Source organism: Alligator mississippiensis, chromosome 2 (genome assembly GCF_030867095.1).
Source record: "Alligator mississippiensis isolate rAllMis1 chromosome 2, rAllMis1, whole genome shotgun sequence".
In the NCBI taxonomy this organism is placed as follows: domain Eukaryota; kingdom Metazoa; phylum Chordata; order Crocodylia; family Alligatoridae; genus Alligator; species Alligator mississippiensis.
In genome coordinates this window covers 156,455,645-156,473,097 of record NC_081825.1, presented here as the reverse complement: position 1 = coordinate 156,473,097, position 17,453 = coordinate 156,455,645, and the positions used below count along the sequence as shown (strand labels likewise).

Genomic DNA, 17,453 nt, shown 5'->3' with positions numbered 1-17,453 from the left:
CTCCCTGCATGCCTCGTACAAGGAGGGTACCACTGTCCTGGTGAAGGTGATGTATGCAGGTATGTGGTATGATGGGGCCATGAGCACCATGAGTCTCCTGAACCCTGACTACTCAACTAAGAAGGGCTGGCCATCCACAGCAAATATCTCCCCAATGCTCTGGGTGATCTCGTTCACCTTGGGAATGTGTTCCCCTTCCTCTCTGCCTTTCCCCCACTGCTCCAGGGTGGCCTGCCTCTGCTTCTGAGGGATGGGGACTTTGGAGAGAGAGGGGGACTTCCTTTTGCGCATGCTCCCACTGGTGCCAGGCTGAGGAGCAAGGGCAAGGGGGTGGTGCCTGCGGAGATGCATCAGCATCTCCGTGGTGCTGAAGTATTTCTTGTCCTTGCCAAGGCTGGTTTTGCATCAGCAGTGCAGGCAAATAGCCTACGTGGGATCATCTGCCACCTCGAAATGATCCCACACTATACTACCCCCTCGCTTCTGGAGTGCGGGTGCAGATCCTGCCTTATCCCCCTCCTCAGCAGGAAGAGGCACAACAACAGGAGGAGCTGACTCAGTTGAGCCACTTACCTCTACAACCTCAACCTCCTCCACAGTGCTTTCCAGAGGAGACCTGGCTCTGGGGGAACTTTGAGGGGTGCAGAAACTCAGACTGCCCCTCCTTCCCCAGAACTTCTCTGACTATGGCACTGAGCTCCCCTGGTTCCAGATCCAGCTCCTCCTCTAGCACTAGAAGGCTCAGGCTGGGAACTGAAATTGGGGTGGAGGAGACTGTCATGCTGGTGCTTGTCATGCTGGTGGTACTGGGAGTTATTATTATTGCTGATGTTAGTGGAGATGGGGCAGGTGCTGATACTGCTCCCACCTCATTGCTGCCACTAGCAGCAGAAGCCTCATGGCTGCTAGGGAAGAGGGTGCATCTAAGTTGGGGGTGGGGGAGGAACTTGTAGCTCTCCCCCTAACCCCTCTAGCCCCTCTCTCTCCCCTGCCAGATGACCGGGCACCTACCTTTCCAGAATGCTTCAAAATGTTTGCTGTGCTGGAAAATGTGTTGCTTCTCAGCCTCTTGAAGGCTCAGATCAAGTGTAGTGTCTTGTATGTGTTTAATATATGTGTATGCGCATGTAATATATCTTCTATGTGTAATGTATCTTTTTCTACCTGTTTAATGTGTGTGTGTGGGTGTGGGTGTAATATATCTTCTCTGTGCAATACATCTTCTATCAGTAATATATTGGAAAGGTGTATCTCAGGGGTGTCCAACCTTTTTGAATGTGGGGCCAGATCACCAACTTTTTATCACCCAGTGGGCTGGTAAGCCATATTCAAAAACATCACAGGAAGTGGTATCATATCAGGAAGTGATGTCATGTGACCTTTGACACCAATGAAGTTGCAGGGGTTGACATGGTGCTGGTTGACATGGCATGCATGCCCACGTTGACATGGTGCTGCAGGAGCCGCTTGGCTACAGCCAGGTTGACCTGGTGCTGGAGAAGCCGCGGGGCCATGCCCGGGTTGACATGGTGCTGTAGGACCCGCCTGGCCAGAACCAGGTTGGCACCAGCCATGAAAAGCAGCATGCAGCTGAAGCCAGCTTCCCATGTGCTGTGGGGATGGGAGGAGGCTGGCCAGGTCTGCACCAGCCAGCAGAAGCCGTGGCAGAGCCATGTGCCGCTTGGGACTGACCAGCGCAGACTCATCCCGTCCCGAGCGGCATGTGGCTCCAGTGCTGCTTCTGCTGGCTGGTGCAGACCCGGCTGGGCTCCTCCCATCCCCAGCAGCACATGAGAAGCGGCCCCCTCGGGGCCTAGTTCATGGGCGGCTGGGCCCAGAGAGCCACAGTGCCCAGGGGGGGGGCGCGGAGACTGGCCGGGGGAGCAGGTGCCACCTTGCTGTGGGGCAGGGCAGGGCAGGGCAGGGCAGGGCAGGCTTGAAGCAGGCGGGTGAGGAGGCAAGTGCGGGCTGGCAGTGCCAGCAGCCACTGCTTGGCCTCCCGCGTGGGGCCGCTCCCCGAGGCCCCGCGGAGGTAAGCAGCTCTTCTCCCCCTGCTGCCAGCTGGGGCACACGGGCTGGCCCTGCCTGCCTCACTGCGGCCTTGCCACAGTGGCTCCGCACTCTGCCATTGGCACCACCACCACCCCACGCTGGCAGCTCCAAGCTCAGTGGCAGCGGCTCTGCGCTGCACGCCACCAGCACCGCCGCTGCAGCTCCGTGCTCCGCACTGCTGCCGCTGCCCCGCGGCGGCGGCAGCTCTGTGCTCTGCAGTGGTGGCTCCGCACTCCGTGCCACTGCCGCAGCTCTGCACTCAGTGGCACCGCTGCCGCCACAGGCCAGATAAAATGGCTTGGCGGGCTGTATGTTGGACAAGCCTGGTGTATCTAATCTTTTCCAAGAGGAGAGACTAGCAAGAGACTGACCATGAGGAAGCCAGCCAGTACTTTTCACATGTTGTTGCTTCCAGACAGACAGCTCACAAAAGGCAGAGAAAGGCTTCACAGACTGTTACATGCTGTTTCTCTGTCCCTCCCCCAGAGCACTGGGATTGGAAGGGACCTCGGGGACAGATCGCAGACAATGGCCAGCTACAGATATCAATATCAGGGCAGCCCTTCCCCTCCTCTCTTCCCCCTCCTTCTTCTGAGTTTCTGTTTCCCCACAAGCCCACCTCCAAAACGTTCTGAAACATCCAAAATATTTTGGATGGTTTTGTTTAGTTTTGGAGCCTTCTATTTCATTTTGAAGTCGATGTTTAGGACACAAAACAGGCCGAAACACCTCTGAAACAAAATGGCTGCCAAAATTTTGCACAGCCCTAATAAATATGGCAGGCTTTAAATATGGCAGGCTGTTAAATAATCAGCATGGCTTTTCTTTCAGAGCTTCACCATGTCACACTACAAACTTACATACTTCAATCTGAGAGGAAGAGGAGAAATCATTCGCTACCTATTTGCCTATTCAGGCATAAAGTATGAAGACTACAGGATTGAATGGGCAGATTGGTCCAGCATCAAACCAAGTGAGTAGAACAGATTTTTTTTATCCAAATCTATATTAAAAATCCTGTCATAACACAAATCAATAAAAAATGGGTGCACATTTGCTCTTTCTGTTTTTTGTTGAAGTCCTGGCTTGATTGAAGTCAATTGAAATTTTGCTCCTGGATGCAGCATGGCTGATTGCACCCTTTGGCTCCCTAGCATAGATCAGGTCCCTTCCCCTGATATAACTTACCATAGGTTCCACTGGCTTCTATGCTGACCCAAGCTGGGTCCTAGCCTCAGAATTTGAACTGCTACCTGTCAAGGACCTATTGGAGATAAGGCAAGTGTTAACATTTTAGAACTCTTAGAAAAAATTGGTCTCAAAGGAGATACTGCAGTCCTTAGGGTGAAGTTACATATTACACTTATACTATACTATACCAACCAGGCAGTTAAAATGCAAACACCTACATATTAAGGCTTATTAACTCATGTCAAGTGCTGTCTGAGCATGTCAACTTCACACCACTTCAGGTGAGGACTAACTCTGGGTAGTGCTACTTAGCTCATGTTAGGGTAATTTTAATCTGCTCCATGGAGATAAAATGAGCAATTTGCAGGTGTTCAGTATCCCAGGATGTACCATTCCACCCCCTTACCCACCCAGAGCAGGAATACAGTGCAGCTGTCCTGTTCCTAGACACACTTCTGGTCTCTAGCCCTCTAGTGACCAGTCAGAGCTATACAGGCAAGAAATGGTATTAACAGTTAATGTGTGATGGCTTTCAGCACATTTTAATTTTAACATTGCTTAGCATTCCACAGATTTAGTATACTCTAACTGAAACATGCAACTTCACCCTTACATAACTTTAGAGAATAATCTGGGCAGGGATGACGCATATGGGGTTCACATGGGTGCATGTGCACCCCCTGAGTGTGGTGGTGCACTCCCTACAAAAAGGCACCACTGAGACTGTTGACAGTGCCTGCGAGCAGTCACCTCTCACCACCCCACCTCCACGGTATCTGCGGGCGGTCCACGATCACTGCTGATGGTGCCGGCAGTGCCTGCAGGTGGTTGCTGACCCCTGGTCAGTGCTCACCACCCCCTTCCCCCCACTGCTGACAGTGCCAGTGGCATCTGCAGGAGCTCCCAGCTTACCGCCACCAGGCTCCTGCGCAGCCATGCCGCAGCCACCAGGGGCACATGCTGTTCATGAATCTGGGAGTGAAAGGCGCAAAAAAGGAACCACTCTTTATGGTCTTACAGGTTCTTGAGGAGCGTGGATATACAATGCATTTATGCCAATATGTCAGGCTTTACACAAATACAAAGGAGGACTTGATAGACAATGTATAATACTATACTGCAGTAGCTTACTTGAATCTAGTATAAAATTACTGTCATAAAAATCAGGAGTAAAACTTTACCTATATATATTGAACTGGTGCCAGAGTCCTTTCTCTGAATTTTATGCACAAAGGTAGCCTTTTAGTTGTTCCCCTGCTACTTGTGACAAAGTACTATAACACAACTCAGTGCATAATTATGGGTCATCTCTTTGCCCTGGATCCAAGGGTAATTTACATAGGTTTTGAAAAATAATCTATGGTGTAAATGTGTAATCTGTCCAAACCCACAGAAATAATGAATAAGAGGAATAATGCATAGGCTGAAAAATCAACTGCCATGGTTCCTCTGCTTTACTAGTGGCAGGTTAGAGTGTTATGTCTTGTGTTGTGTCAGGGTTGACAGTAGTCTTATGCAGAGTATAGATTATATAGGATGGTTTAGATAGGGATGATCCTACCTCAGGCTGAGGTTTGGACTAGATGACCTCTGGAGGTCTCTTCCAACCCTACTTCTCTATGATTCTATGGCTGTCACTTTGTTTTTAGTGGTTGTCTCAAACTGCTTAATTCAGTTGCATTTCTGCCATGAGCCCCCTGATCTCCCTGACACAGATTTTACACTTTTGCAGAGCTCTCTGCAGGCAGGCTGAGTTCCAGCCTGCAAACAGCTGCGGAGAGCAGGAGGAGGGCAGTCAGACAGGGGATGTCATGTGCATGCTCACACATGCACATGGCCACCAGGCAGCCTGGAGAGCAGCTCCCTCAGGAAAGACTGGAGGGGGGAAGGGGGATTGAGGCCCCCATAAGGAGGGAGGGAGGGAGGGAGTTGGGTAAGCTAGGGCTAGGGCTGCTGTCCAGCCTGGGTGGGGCTTGAGGGCCAGGACTGGAATGCACAGCCACAGGGGATCGGAGATCGGGATGGAGCCGTGAGCAGCTTGTCGGGGGGGGGGAGGGGGGAAGGGGGAGGAGGGAGGCTGGCTCCCTGCTGCTGCATACACTCCTGGGGGGCCAGGGGAGGCACATGCCCCACTGACCTTTGCATAGGGTTGGGGCAGGCTGCCTGCTATGGGCTGGAGCTCCATGCCCTGATGCCCTTCCTTAGAGGCTCCATGGCTCAGTGAGTGGGATCTGGCACAGCAGAGCAGAGTGGGGAAGTTCCTTACTGCTGCAAGTCCCATGCTGCCCAATGGTGAAAAAAACTTGCAGAAAAAAATGGAGCAGCGCACGCATGGGTAGCATGCCTTTGCAGCACAAAAAACATCGAAATACGTGGTATAAGGTGCTCTTGTCTGGATGTGGCCATTGATTTTATCCTGGTTACTTTAGCTAAGTGTAGAGGATGAACTGCCAGGATTTAATGCTATATCTCAAGAAGGCAGACCATACAGATTCTTTCACTTAGAGAAATGTGTATAAGGGGCAGTAAAGGGGAGTTTTCCCAAGAGTCCACAGTAAAAAAAGGATCCAGCAGAAAAAGGCCAAATAGTGGTAATCAATGCCAGTACCAAGTAGCGCACGTAAGCATCAGTCAGATTACCCAAGGCCAGGGGGATGCAGAAACATCAATAATGGCACAATTTGTCATGTAGATCCTTTACTAAGAGGGATGATTTTTTTTAAATTGAAAAGAACCTGGTTTGAGTACCACAGTGCAGACATAGTATGAAAGGATTAGTAGTTAGCAATACATTCCTGAACTTAAAACCTGGGGCTGAAGCTGAGCCACTGCCTTACCTGGGCTGGCACTCAAACCTAAGACTAAACTTCCCCCTCTCCCTATGTTGTTTGGGGAGGAAAAAAAACCTCATCTTGGATTCAAGTAAATACAGTAGGTAATCTGTTTTCCTTCACTGCAGACTAACTTTTGTATCTGACTGTCAGTACAACCACAGCATTATCTAGTTATGATAATTTGTTGGATTTATGTTCCTAGCTATTGACTCAGTGCTGCTATTACTGAGGGGACCGTGAGTGAGATCAGGCCCCTATATCAGTCTTCATTAAGGAAGACAGCCACAACTAAAATATGGACAATAGATCCGATAGTCTTTATCTGATTTTTCAACCCCATTGTTGGACCCTGCACCCTGATCGTACAAACACTCCCATGTGGCACATACATATAGTTGCATACGTGCTTAAGCGCCTTACTGGATGAGAGCTAAAATGCTCAACACCTTGCACAACCTGCTCCCACTTCCTACACCCCTCTCAACCTTCTTCCTGACTACTCCCTTTGCATCCTTCCATGCCTAGATTCATTCTTGTTTTGTAGTACTCTGTAGGTTCAGAGCAGACTAATGCATGCCAGACAAATCTCTCCCTCTCAAGGGGGAAAAAAAAAAGTCTTTTGGCCCTCTAAAGACCAGATATATCACTAGAAGCACTATAAAACTGTTTAGAGAGAAAAATCCTACAGTTGTAAAGACAAACAAGTATAATAATGTTTTATATTTTATATATTACAAAATTCAACATGCTATAAAAATTAACTGATTTTTAAGTAGTAACATTTCTGCATTATTTGATAAGATGTCATTCATTTCAACCACTGCTCTTGGTTTACAGGATTAGAATTTTAGTGCAAATGTACAAGCATGTAAGTAGTGTCAAATATGTTACACATACTTTGGCACTCCTTTTAACCTGCAGTATCTTAATTCATGTGACTTTGCAAAGATCTCCATGGAAGAACTCACAATGGTCTATCTTGTGATAGCATCAATGAATAATTTCATTAAAACCAAATGAACTTTAAAGGAAAGCATCTGGGATTCCTTCAAAGTTAATTTGTACAAATAAACACTTTTTACAATGCAACTTTACAGGTTATTTAAACTTTTATGAATAGTGTTATTGTACTAAATATAGTTTAAACTTAATTGTAAGGCATCAAAACTAAATACCCGTTGGATATTAATTTTGGATACAATGACCAAGATTTACCCTCACTACTTAGAAGGAATTGTATACATTAATATACAAAACCTTAACCGTCAGCAAGACCTTTGTAAGATATCTCAAACAACTGCTGCTTTGTTACCATATTATTTTAAAGCAGCCTAATCAAATCCCTTCAAATAAGCAGTCTATTTATACATGGAAAGCATTCAGATTTCATCAGGAAGAAAAGGAAAGTGCATAGTACACACTGTTCTAGCATACCTGGAACAACACACTAAACTCTTCAAGTTATCAGCAAAGACGAACAGGGATCAGCATACCAGAGCTAAGTATATTTCAACTCCAGGCCTAAAGAAAAATAAAAATGAAACCTAGGATGAATAAAACATTCACTTGGTGATACAGGATCACAGAAATGAGACCTGGAGACACGATTGTCTAAACTAGGGCTATCCACTAGGGCTGTGTGAAGCTTCGGGTGGTGATTCGATTCAGGGGAGATTCGGTCCGATTCAGTGGCCAAATCTCTGAATCTGAATCAAATCAGGGGACCAGTTTAAAGGTCCGAATCAATTCAAAGCTCTCCGAATCTTTGGCAAAGATTCGGAGAGCTTTGATGATTTGGGCAGTCCCTGGTGGTTGCAGCAGGGAACTGCAGCCACTCTGAGCTGGTAAGTACTGGTCTGGGGCTGGAAGGCAGTGAGTAGGGGGGCTGGGGGAGGGGACCATGGGGGGACCCCTGCCAGCCCCCCTGGCCCTCAGCACCCTAAGCCCCCACCACCCCCCCGCCCGCTCCCCCAGCCCACCCCCATAACTGCACCCACCTGCCCCAACTTCCCGTAATTTTTTAAAAAGCCCCAGCTCACTGGGTGCTGCTGGGCAGGGGGGCAATCTCCACTGCCCCCCCCACTGCCTCACGTTGCATGGGGGCTCTGCCACAAGCCCCCTGGCTCCCCCTCATTCCCCCCACCCCTCCTACGGGTGCCCCACCCTGGCCAGCTCTGGCTCTTTAAGAAAAAAAAAAAACGGAGAAAAGCCCTGGGACTCTCTGCTCCTGCTGCAGCCTCTGGACTTTGGGGGCTCATGCAGAGCCCCCCATGTGGTGCAGAGCAATGGGAGGCAGCGGGATAGCAGGAGTGGTGAGTCCAGGGGTTTTTTCAGGTTTTTTTTTCTTAAAGAGCTGGAGCTGGCCCAGGTGGGGGCACCTGTTGGGGGACTGGGGGAGTGAGGTGGGGGTTGGGGGGTTCATGCAGAGCCCCCACACAGCATGTGGCTGTGGGGAGCAGCAGGGATCGCCCCCTGCCCAGCAGCACCCACTAAGTCGGGGCTTTTTTTCCTCAAAGAGTCGGGAGCTGGAGCAGCCATTGCCAGGCTTGGAGAGGAGCAGCGCATGGGCCTGGCTGATTCAGCCAAATTGAATCGGGACAGTGATTCGAATCACCGAATTGAATCACTGTCCCCAGAATCGCCTGAATCTGAATCTGAAGCAAATAATAGCCACTTCGCACAGGCCTATTATCCAACTTCTGCAAAGCTGGGAGCCACATCCTGCCATAGATAAAAAAAAACAATGACAAAAGAGGGACCAACTTCCTCATGTAAATTACTAACTTTTCCACAATTTCTTCTGGTTTCTTATTTTCAGATTCCCAGCCTGAGCTCAGTTTTATCTGGATTAAGGTTCACCGGTAAGTGGGATCCTGGTTCCCTGTTTAAAAAAATTGCAAATTCTCTGATAAAAATTGCACATTCTCTGATTAAACCCCCCCAAATCTGTGATTAAAATGAAATGCCACTATATATACAGGTATCAATTAAACACAATGTTTTATTGATATATTTACAATTTTAAAGCAATTTGGAAGCCTACCAGTGCCTCAATAAATATAATAAAATACATTCTAAGTACCTATACATTTTGGTATTTGATTTTGGGTTTTTTTATCATGGAAAAATCAGAGCTCCCCCTGCCCCCTTCACTCACCAGGACACAGGTCCAGGCCCCTCACTCCCAAGCCACAGCCTCCCAGTTCTGCTGGTGCCTCTCATTCCCCACCCACAGCCCCCTGGCCTTGCCAGTGCCCCTCACTCCTCACACACAGCCCTTTACCCCCTCCAGCCCTGCCAGAGTGGGGCCCCAGCTGCCAGGGCTATGGGGCCAGGGACCCAGGGTACACAGCCCCCTGCCTCATGCAGCAGGACCTGAGCCCCAGCCAGGCAGGGAGTAGCTGATATGGTGGACCAGAGTGTGCAGCCCAGCTCTCCCTCCCCCATGAGTGACATGGCTGGAGTGGAGCCCGTGGGGAGGTTGCAGGTGTGGGCTTCCCGCTGCAGGCTCAGGATCCCCACCCTGGTGTCCTCCCTGCATGGCCTCCGCAACCCAGTGGGCAAGACCCAATACATCAGAGCAGAGCAGGGCAGGCAGGAAAGCTTAGTGTCACCACTGGGAGCTCCATGCTGCCATGGTGAGAAGCATTGGTGATGCAAAGGGGTGCACGTGTGTGGACATGCCTCCCGTGAAATTGGCAGTGCACCCCCAGACAGAAGCATTGATGATGGCGTTGATGCCCCCTGCCACTGCCACCACTGCTGGCCCCACCTGCAGGTGGTCGCCATGTCCCCCCAGCCTCTGGGGCCACATGTTGTTCATGGTGAGGAACCCACTGCCCATCTAGCATCAGCAAGGGGCACAACTCTGTGCTGCCACTATCACTGCTGCCAGGCAGGTAGGGGGCACCTTGCCAAGGTGGTGTGGGACTTGCAGCAGGAAGGAGCTTCCCTGCCCTGTTCTGCCACACTGGGTGCTGCCTCCTCGAAGAGATTGATCCTTCAGGGAACTTAGGTGGAGCAATCCCAAATTCCTGATTAAGCCTAGGCTTGAAGTAGAATCATAGAATCACAGAAAGTTAGATTCATAGATAGATTCATAGATGTTAGGGTCGGAAGGGACTTCAATAGATCATCAAGTCTGACCCCCTGCATAGGCAGGAAAGAGTGCTGGGTTCAGATGACCCCAACCAGATGCCTATCTAACCTCCTCTTGAAGACCCCCAGGGTATGGGAGAGCACCACCTCCCTTGGGAGCCCATTCCAGACTTTGGCCACTCGAACTGTGAAGAAGTTCTTCCTAATGTCCAGTCTAAATCTGCTCTCCGCTAGTTTATGACCATTATTTCTTGTGACCCCCGGGGCACCTTGGTGAGTAGGGCCTCACCTATTCCCTTCGCCTCCCTGATGAATTTATAGGCAGCCACAAGGTCACCTCGCAACCTTCTTTTGTGGAGGCTGAAGAGGTCCAGGTGCCCTAGTCTCTCCTTGTAGGACTTGGCCTGCAAGCCCTTAACCATATGAGTGGCCCTTCTCTGGACCCTCTTCAGGTTATCCACATCCCTCTTGAAGTGTGGTGCCCAAAAATGCACGCTGTATTCCAACTGCAGTCTGACCAGTGCCTGATAGAGGGGAAGTATCACCTCCTTGGTTCTGTTTGTCACGCATCTGCTGATGCACGATAAAGTGCAGTTAGCTTTGCTGATGACTTCATCACACTGACGACTCATGTTCATCTTGGAGTCCACTAGGACTCCAAGATCCCTTTCTGCTTTCATGCTACTGAGCAGGTCATTCCCTAGGCTGTAGGTGTGCTGGACATTTTTCCTCCCTAGGTGCAGCACTTTGCATTTCTCCTTGTTGAATTGCATTCTGTTGTTTTATTGCCCATATGTCCAACCTGTCCAGGTCTGCTTGTAGTTGTTCCCTGCCCTCTGGGATGTCCACTTCTCCCCACAGTTTTGTATCATCCACAAACTTGGACAGAGTACTCTTCCAAGTCACTGATGAAGACATTGAAGAGTATCGGTCCAAGGACAGAGCCCTGCGGGACCCCACTGCCCACATCCTTCCACATCGATACCGACCCATCCACCACTACTCTCTGGGTACAACCCTCTAGCCAATTTGCCACCCACTGGACTGTGTAATCATCCAAGTCACAGCCTTTTAATTTGTTCACCAGTATGGGATGGGAAGGGATGGGATACTGTAGTTCAGTACAGGGGGCCCTGGGCCTTCCTTTTACTCCCTATATATCTGAAAAACAATTTTTTGTTATCCTTAACTTGGGATGCCATCCTCAGCTCCATGGTAGCTTTGGCCTTTCTAACTGCCTCCCTACGACTGCGAGCTGAGGAGGTATACTCTTTAGTAATCTCTCCCTGTTTCCACTGCTTATATGCCCCCTTTTTTGCCCTTAGGCTGTTCTGGATTTCTCTGATCAGCCAAGGAAGCTTCTTGGCCCCTTTCCCCTTTTTACCCCCCATTGGGATCGTCTCCCTCTGTGCCCAAAGGATCGCTTCCTTAAGGCACAGCCACCCTTCCTGGGCTCCCATCTCGCCAAATCTCTTATCCTGCAGTGCATCATTGACTAAACGCCTGAGCTCACTGAAGTCAGCCTTCCTAAAGTCTAGCACTTCCACCCTACTAGTTACCTTTCCTACTCTATGCCTTATGGTGAATTCTATTATTTGGTGATCACTGTCCCCCAAGTGACCACTGATCTGTAGGTCCCCTACCACATCCTCCCCATTGCCAATACCAGGTCCAGTAAGGCATTCCCCCTAGTGGGACCATGTACCTCCTGCATCAGGTGGAGGTCCTGTACACAGGATAGGAACCTGCATGAACGATGGGACTTTGCTGTCTGCGTCTCCCAGCAGATGTCAGGGTAGTTTATGTCCCCCCATGACTACCGCTTCCCTAGTCTTTATGGTCTCTGAGAGCTGCCTCAGGAGTTCCAAATCTAGTTCTTCCCCTTGGTGTGGGGCCTGTAGCAGACCCCTACCACCAAATCCCTTTCCCCTTGACCACCATGTATCCTAACCCACAATCCTTCTACTTTCTCCTCCTCCGATTCCATTTTGATAAGGGTTGATGTATAATGCTCCTTGACATAGAGCGCAACCCCTCCCCACTCTATCCTTTCTGTAAAGCTTATAGCCCTCAATGTGTACCGCCCAGTCATTTGTAGAGTCCCACCAGGTTTCTGTTAACCCCACTAAGTCGTAAGTGTTTTCTGCAAGCAGGAGTGCTAGTTCATCCTGCTTGTTCCCCATGCTCCTAGCATTAGTGTATAGGCACTTGAGCCCTGCTACTGGTGCCTTTGTTGCCCCCTGGCTCTGATGCCCAACGGGCCCCTTATTGCTTATCTGGTTATTGATTATCTGTGGTGTACTGCTGGATGTCCCATGGATTGTAGGTCCCTGATGTTCTCCTTCTTCTGCCTCCCCATCTCCCGTCTGAGATAGTTTAAAGCTCGATGTAGGAGATCAGCCAACCTGTTGGAGAAAAGACTTTTACCTTTCGCTGAGAGGTCAAGTCCATTGCCCCCCAGGAAGTCCTTTGCCAGGAAGTGTGGGTCGTGGTCCAGGAAGCCAAATCCTGCACTATGGCACCAACTCCTGAGCCAGAGGTTGACCTCTCTGATGCAGGTGCTGTGATGTCTACTGCGACCTCTTACTGGGAGGATGGATGAGAAGACCACCTGCGCCCCCATCTCCCTAAGCCTGGGGTTGGAAGGGACCTCAAGAGATCATTTAGTCAAGGGGTAGGCAACGTTTTTTGGCCAGACTGCCAAAAAACCCCACAATGCCTACCTTGGAAGGTGCCAGAGTGCCGGCATGCCAGAAAAACAAAATGAAGGCAGGGGGTACATGGCATTGGACCTCAGTGCAGTACGGCACAGTAGGGGATGCAGAAAGCTGCCCACTTCCAGCTCCCTGCTGCCCTGCCACACTTCCTATGTGCATGGGAGTAGCATGGGCAGCAGTGCAGAGATGTGCCCCTCACTGCTGCCCCCACCTGCAGGGGAAGTGTGGCAGGGCAGCGGGGAGCTGGGAGCAAGCAGCTTTCTGCGCCCCCCACTGTGCCCTGCCACACTGGATTCCAATGCTGCTTTGCAGAAGTGGTGAGGGCAGCACAGCGGGGAGCATTACTAGTATGTGCTGCCTCTCTGGAGCCCAGGGCTGGGTCTGAGGCTGGGAAGCAGCTGGGGCCAGGGCCAAGGTGGAGAGGCAGCAGATGTTTGCAGCTGGCCCAGGTTCTGGGTAGCTGCTGATAGTCACGGAGCCTGGGCTGCTTGCAGAAAGGCTTCCATGGGAGCAGCCCAGGCTCCATGGTTATCAGCAGCTACCCAGAGCCAGGCCAGCTGCAGCTGGGAAGCTACAAACAGCTGCTGCCCTCCCACCCCAGCTCTGGCTCCAGGGTCCAGGAAGGCAGAAGGTGCTGGCACTGTGCCCATTGGGGCCAGGGAGGTAGCAGCTGTTTGTACCCTCCTGGCTGCAGCTGGCCCCAGCTCTGGGTAGCTGCTGGAGCCTGGGCTGCTCCCAGCATGGTTTGCAGTGTCCCAGCTGCCTGCTGGGAGCAGCCCAGTCTCCTGAGTGGCAGCAGCTACCCAGAGCTGGGGCCAGCTGCAGCTGTGAGGCTGCAAACAGCTGCTGGCTCCCTGGCCCCAGTGAGTGCCAAGGAAAATGGCCTTGCATGCCATGCTTGGCACGTGTGCCGGGGGTTGCTGATCCCTGATCTAGTCCAACCCCCTGCTCAAAGCAGGACCATCGCTGACTAGATCATCCCAGCCAAATCTTTGCCTAGCTGGGTTTTGAAAACCTCCAAGGACAGAGCTTCCACCACTTCTCTTGGTAACCTGTTCCGGTGTTTTACTGCCCTTCTAGTGGGAAAATTCTTCCTAATATCTAACCTAAACTTCCTCTGCTGCAACTTGAGACCATTGCTCCTTGTTCTGTCATCCACATCAATTCCATGGACTGGAATTTTACTTCATTAATGAAGATGAGCAACAAATTATATATTATTCTTGTATAAAGCTAATAAGTAGCATTATTATTATTATTAATAACAATAATTACTAATTATTATTAATGATGATGATAACCTTTAAAAAAGCAGAAAATCTCCTGCCCCACAAAGCAGAGATAATATTAAAAAGTCACATAGCAACCATGCCATTTGCTTCCCTATACATCTGTCCAGAGATCCTGGATTTCCTTAGTGTCTTGGAAGAGGAACACATTAGTCCCATCCTAATTGCCATCATCAGAATGCCAAGCCATAGAAGTAAATATCAGACCCAATGAAAGAAAAAATGGCACAGCCAGACTCTCAAGGGCCCAGAATTAAAACAAAACAGAAGAGCTATGGTAGCATTATGAAAATTCTAGAGAAATACATAGAAGATGTCTTGGGAATGGTCCCAATTGCTCCACCTGATAAGAGGAGTTAAATCAAACAGTTGCCAGAATGGTCACCACCTGACCTTGCATTGCCAAGTTTTGTGAGCTGGGACATCAGCAGCTTTTTGCTCACATCAGATATTGATTGCCCTGACAATTGATCTCTCAACATCAGTACAGTTAACGAGTGACTGGTGATAACATCCAAAGAGTGATGGCTCCGTGCCTCTCTATTCAGAGGACAACTACCAGTATTCTGGTGCTGCAGGAATGGATCTAAGATTTTAAAAAGGGAGGTGCAAATGATAGAGTGGTCCAAGTCATTTGGTGTCAGGTAAGGAGGAAGGGGGAGGATAGAGGAAACAGAGGCAGTATTCACCCCCTGCATTCCAGAGCAGAGAGAATGCAGCAGCTGCACCAAAAAGCCCTGCATATACTACACTGTTGAAGGGGGGTGCAACTGCACCACTATCTCTGCAGATTTATCCCTGCTGCTATCTAATTACAACAGACAGTGGTAGTTGTCTGATCCCAGAAACAGTGCTTCAGGAAGACTCTCCAGAAAAAAGGTCATACACAAAAAACTACTCTGTTTCATCCTTCTCTATTAATATTACCATAGTACTATTCAGGCTATCTTCCCAGATTGTCCAGAATCATTAGCTACATGATATTGACTGCAAGTACACAGGTCAGTTCCTATTAATAGCAAGATTGTGAAGATCTGCAGTAATTTTTTTCTTTCCTTTTCCATCCCCACTGCTGCCTAATTGCACTTTGAATATAGCACTCACTGCAAAAAGCAAGATGGATGACAGGAGAGTAATCATGGAATGTTGTTAGCTTGATCTCAAATCTTGTAATTTCAGTGCCTCTCACAACAAATCCCATAATGGATCAAAAATGGCAGCAGAATATTTCTACCACAGGAAATCTATCCAGAACGCAATGCATTTATTTTGAAAAAATTCAGTGTTGGGATTCTGGGGCTGGGCAGGGCAGCCATTGACAGGGCTGGGACAGTGGGCAGGGGATGAGGGCTCGTGGCAGAGCCCCCCACACAGCATGGGACAGTGGGGGTCAGCAGGGATTGCCCCCTCACCTGGCAGCAGCTGGTGAGTGGAGTGCTTTTTTTTTCCTTCTTTTAAAGAGCCAGGACACTGGGGCTGGGCGGGATAGCCATTGATGGAGCTGGGAGAGTGAGTGGGGATTGGGGGGCACTCAGGGTGGCTGGGGGAGCAGGTAGGGGATGGGACTTGGTGGGGGTCCCCCCATGGTCCCCTCCTCCTGCCTCCCCCCTCTCCCCTACTCCCTACTTACTGGCATGGAGCCCAGGTCCAGTTCCCTGCAGTGGCAAGTGGGGACTGCCCAAATTGCCGAATCTCCAAATCGACTTGGAGGCTTTGAATCAATTTGGACCTTTTCATTGGTCTCCCGATTCAATTTGGATTCAGAGATTCGGCTGCCAAATTGGGCTGAATCTCCTTCAAATTGAATTAGCACCTGAAGCTTTGCACAGCCCTACTGTCCAACCCTTTCTGAAACACCTCCAGTGATGGGGAGTCCACAATTTCCCTAGGCAGTCTATTTCACTACGTCATTAACTTTTCCACCAGCTGAATGCCTAGCTCCTTCAACCTCTCCCTGTACGACTTGCTTTCCAAGACATTTATCATCTTTTTTACCTGTCTCTGGACCCTCTGCAACTTTCCCATGCACACAGTACTCCAGATAAGGCCTAATGAATGCTGCGTAGAGAGGCACTATCACTTCCTGCATCTTGCACATGATGCATCTATTGATGCATCCCAAAACCACATTCATCTTTTGTGTCACTGCATTATATCGCAAATTCCTATGGAGTCTGATCTACCAAGACTCCCAGATCCTTTTCTGTACTGCTGCCATCCAGCCAGGTGCTGCCCATGTTATATTTGTATTTTTGATTATTCTTCCTGAGGTGTACCATTTGTCTGCATTGAATTCATCCTGTTAACTCCATCCCAGCTTTCCAATCTGTTGAGATCCTTCGGAATTATGCTCCATCCTCCAACATGTTCAAAATCCTTCCCAGTTTTGCATCGTCTGTAAACGTCCTTAAGAAGCTTTGTATGCCAGCATCCAAATCATTAATAACCCAGGACGTGTTTCTGTGGGATTCTACTCATAACCTCCTGCCATTCTGACATGAACCCACTAATAATACCCCTTTGCTTGCAGTTATTGAGCCAGTTGTCTATCCACTTTATAGCAATTTTGTCCAGCCTGCATTTCTCCAATTTGTTTATGAAAAGATTGTTTGGGACCTTGTCAAAAAACTTTGCTGAAGTCCAGATATTACTGTATTCCTTTATGTACCCATGTAGTCACTCTTTCAAAAAGAGATCAGGCTTGTTTGATACAATTTGTTTTTTATAAATCCATGTTGGCTGCTTGTGATCAGCCTTTTCTTTTCCAGATGCTTAAACATCACCTTCCTTAGGATATGCTCCAGTAACTTCCCAAGTAGTGAGATAAGACTAACTAGTATGTAGTTCCCTAGGTCCTCCTTTTTGCCTTTTTTAAAGAGGTGAATTGTGTTGGCCCCTTTTCAGTCCTCTGGTAACTGGCCAGTCTCCTGTGAATTTATGAAGATCATTGCCAAGGGTTCCAAGACTTCCTCTGTCAATTCTTTCAGCAACCTGGGATGAAGTTGACCTGGCCCTGCTGACATGTTCATTTCATTAAGTATGGAAGTTTAAAGCTGGAGAGATCGAATCTCTTCCTTCTAGATCCTGCAGCACACTTTGGAATAAAAAATGCCATGGAGAGTTCAAATTGAAAAATTCCATTTAAATGTGAATATTGAAAATACTTAAATTGTTAGAAGAATTCTACTCTGTTCATGACCTGCACTGTCGCATAATAAACTGTATTTAAAGATACTGTGATGGTTGATAGGCCTGTGCAAGTAGGCAGCTAT

General features: G+C 49.1%; 1 protein-coding gene across 3 annotated transcripts in view; it reads left to right on the top strand.

The window, feature by feature from the left end:
* The window catches only part of HPGDS (hematopoietic prostaglandin D synthase), a 68,508-nt gene that overhangs the window by 23,869 nt on the left and 27,186 nt on the right, over positions 1-17,453 (top strand). For 2 of the 3 annotated variants that reach the window (XM_019488088.2, XM_019488086.2), the window contains exon 2: positions 2,884-3,025. In XM_019488088.2, coding sequence (XP_019343633.1) covers positions 2,893-3,025 — 133 coding nt within the window. In that variant the 5' untranslated portion in view covers positions 2,884-2,892. Of the gene's footprint in view, positions 1-2,883; positions 3,026-8,895; positions 8,939-17,453 lie in introns of those variants that run through there. The other variant, XM_019488087.2, reaches the window with a different exon arrangement.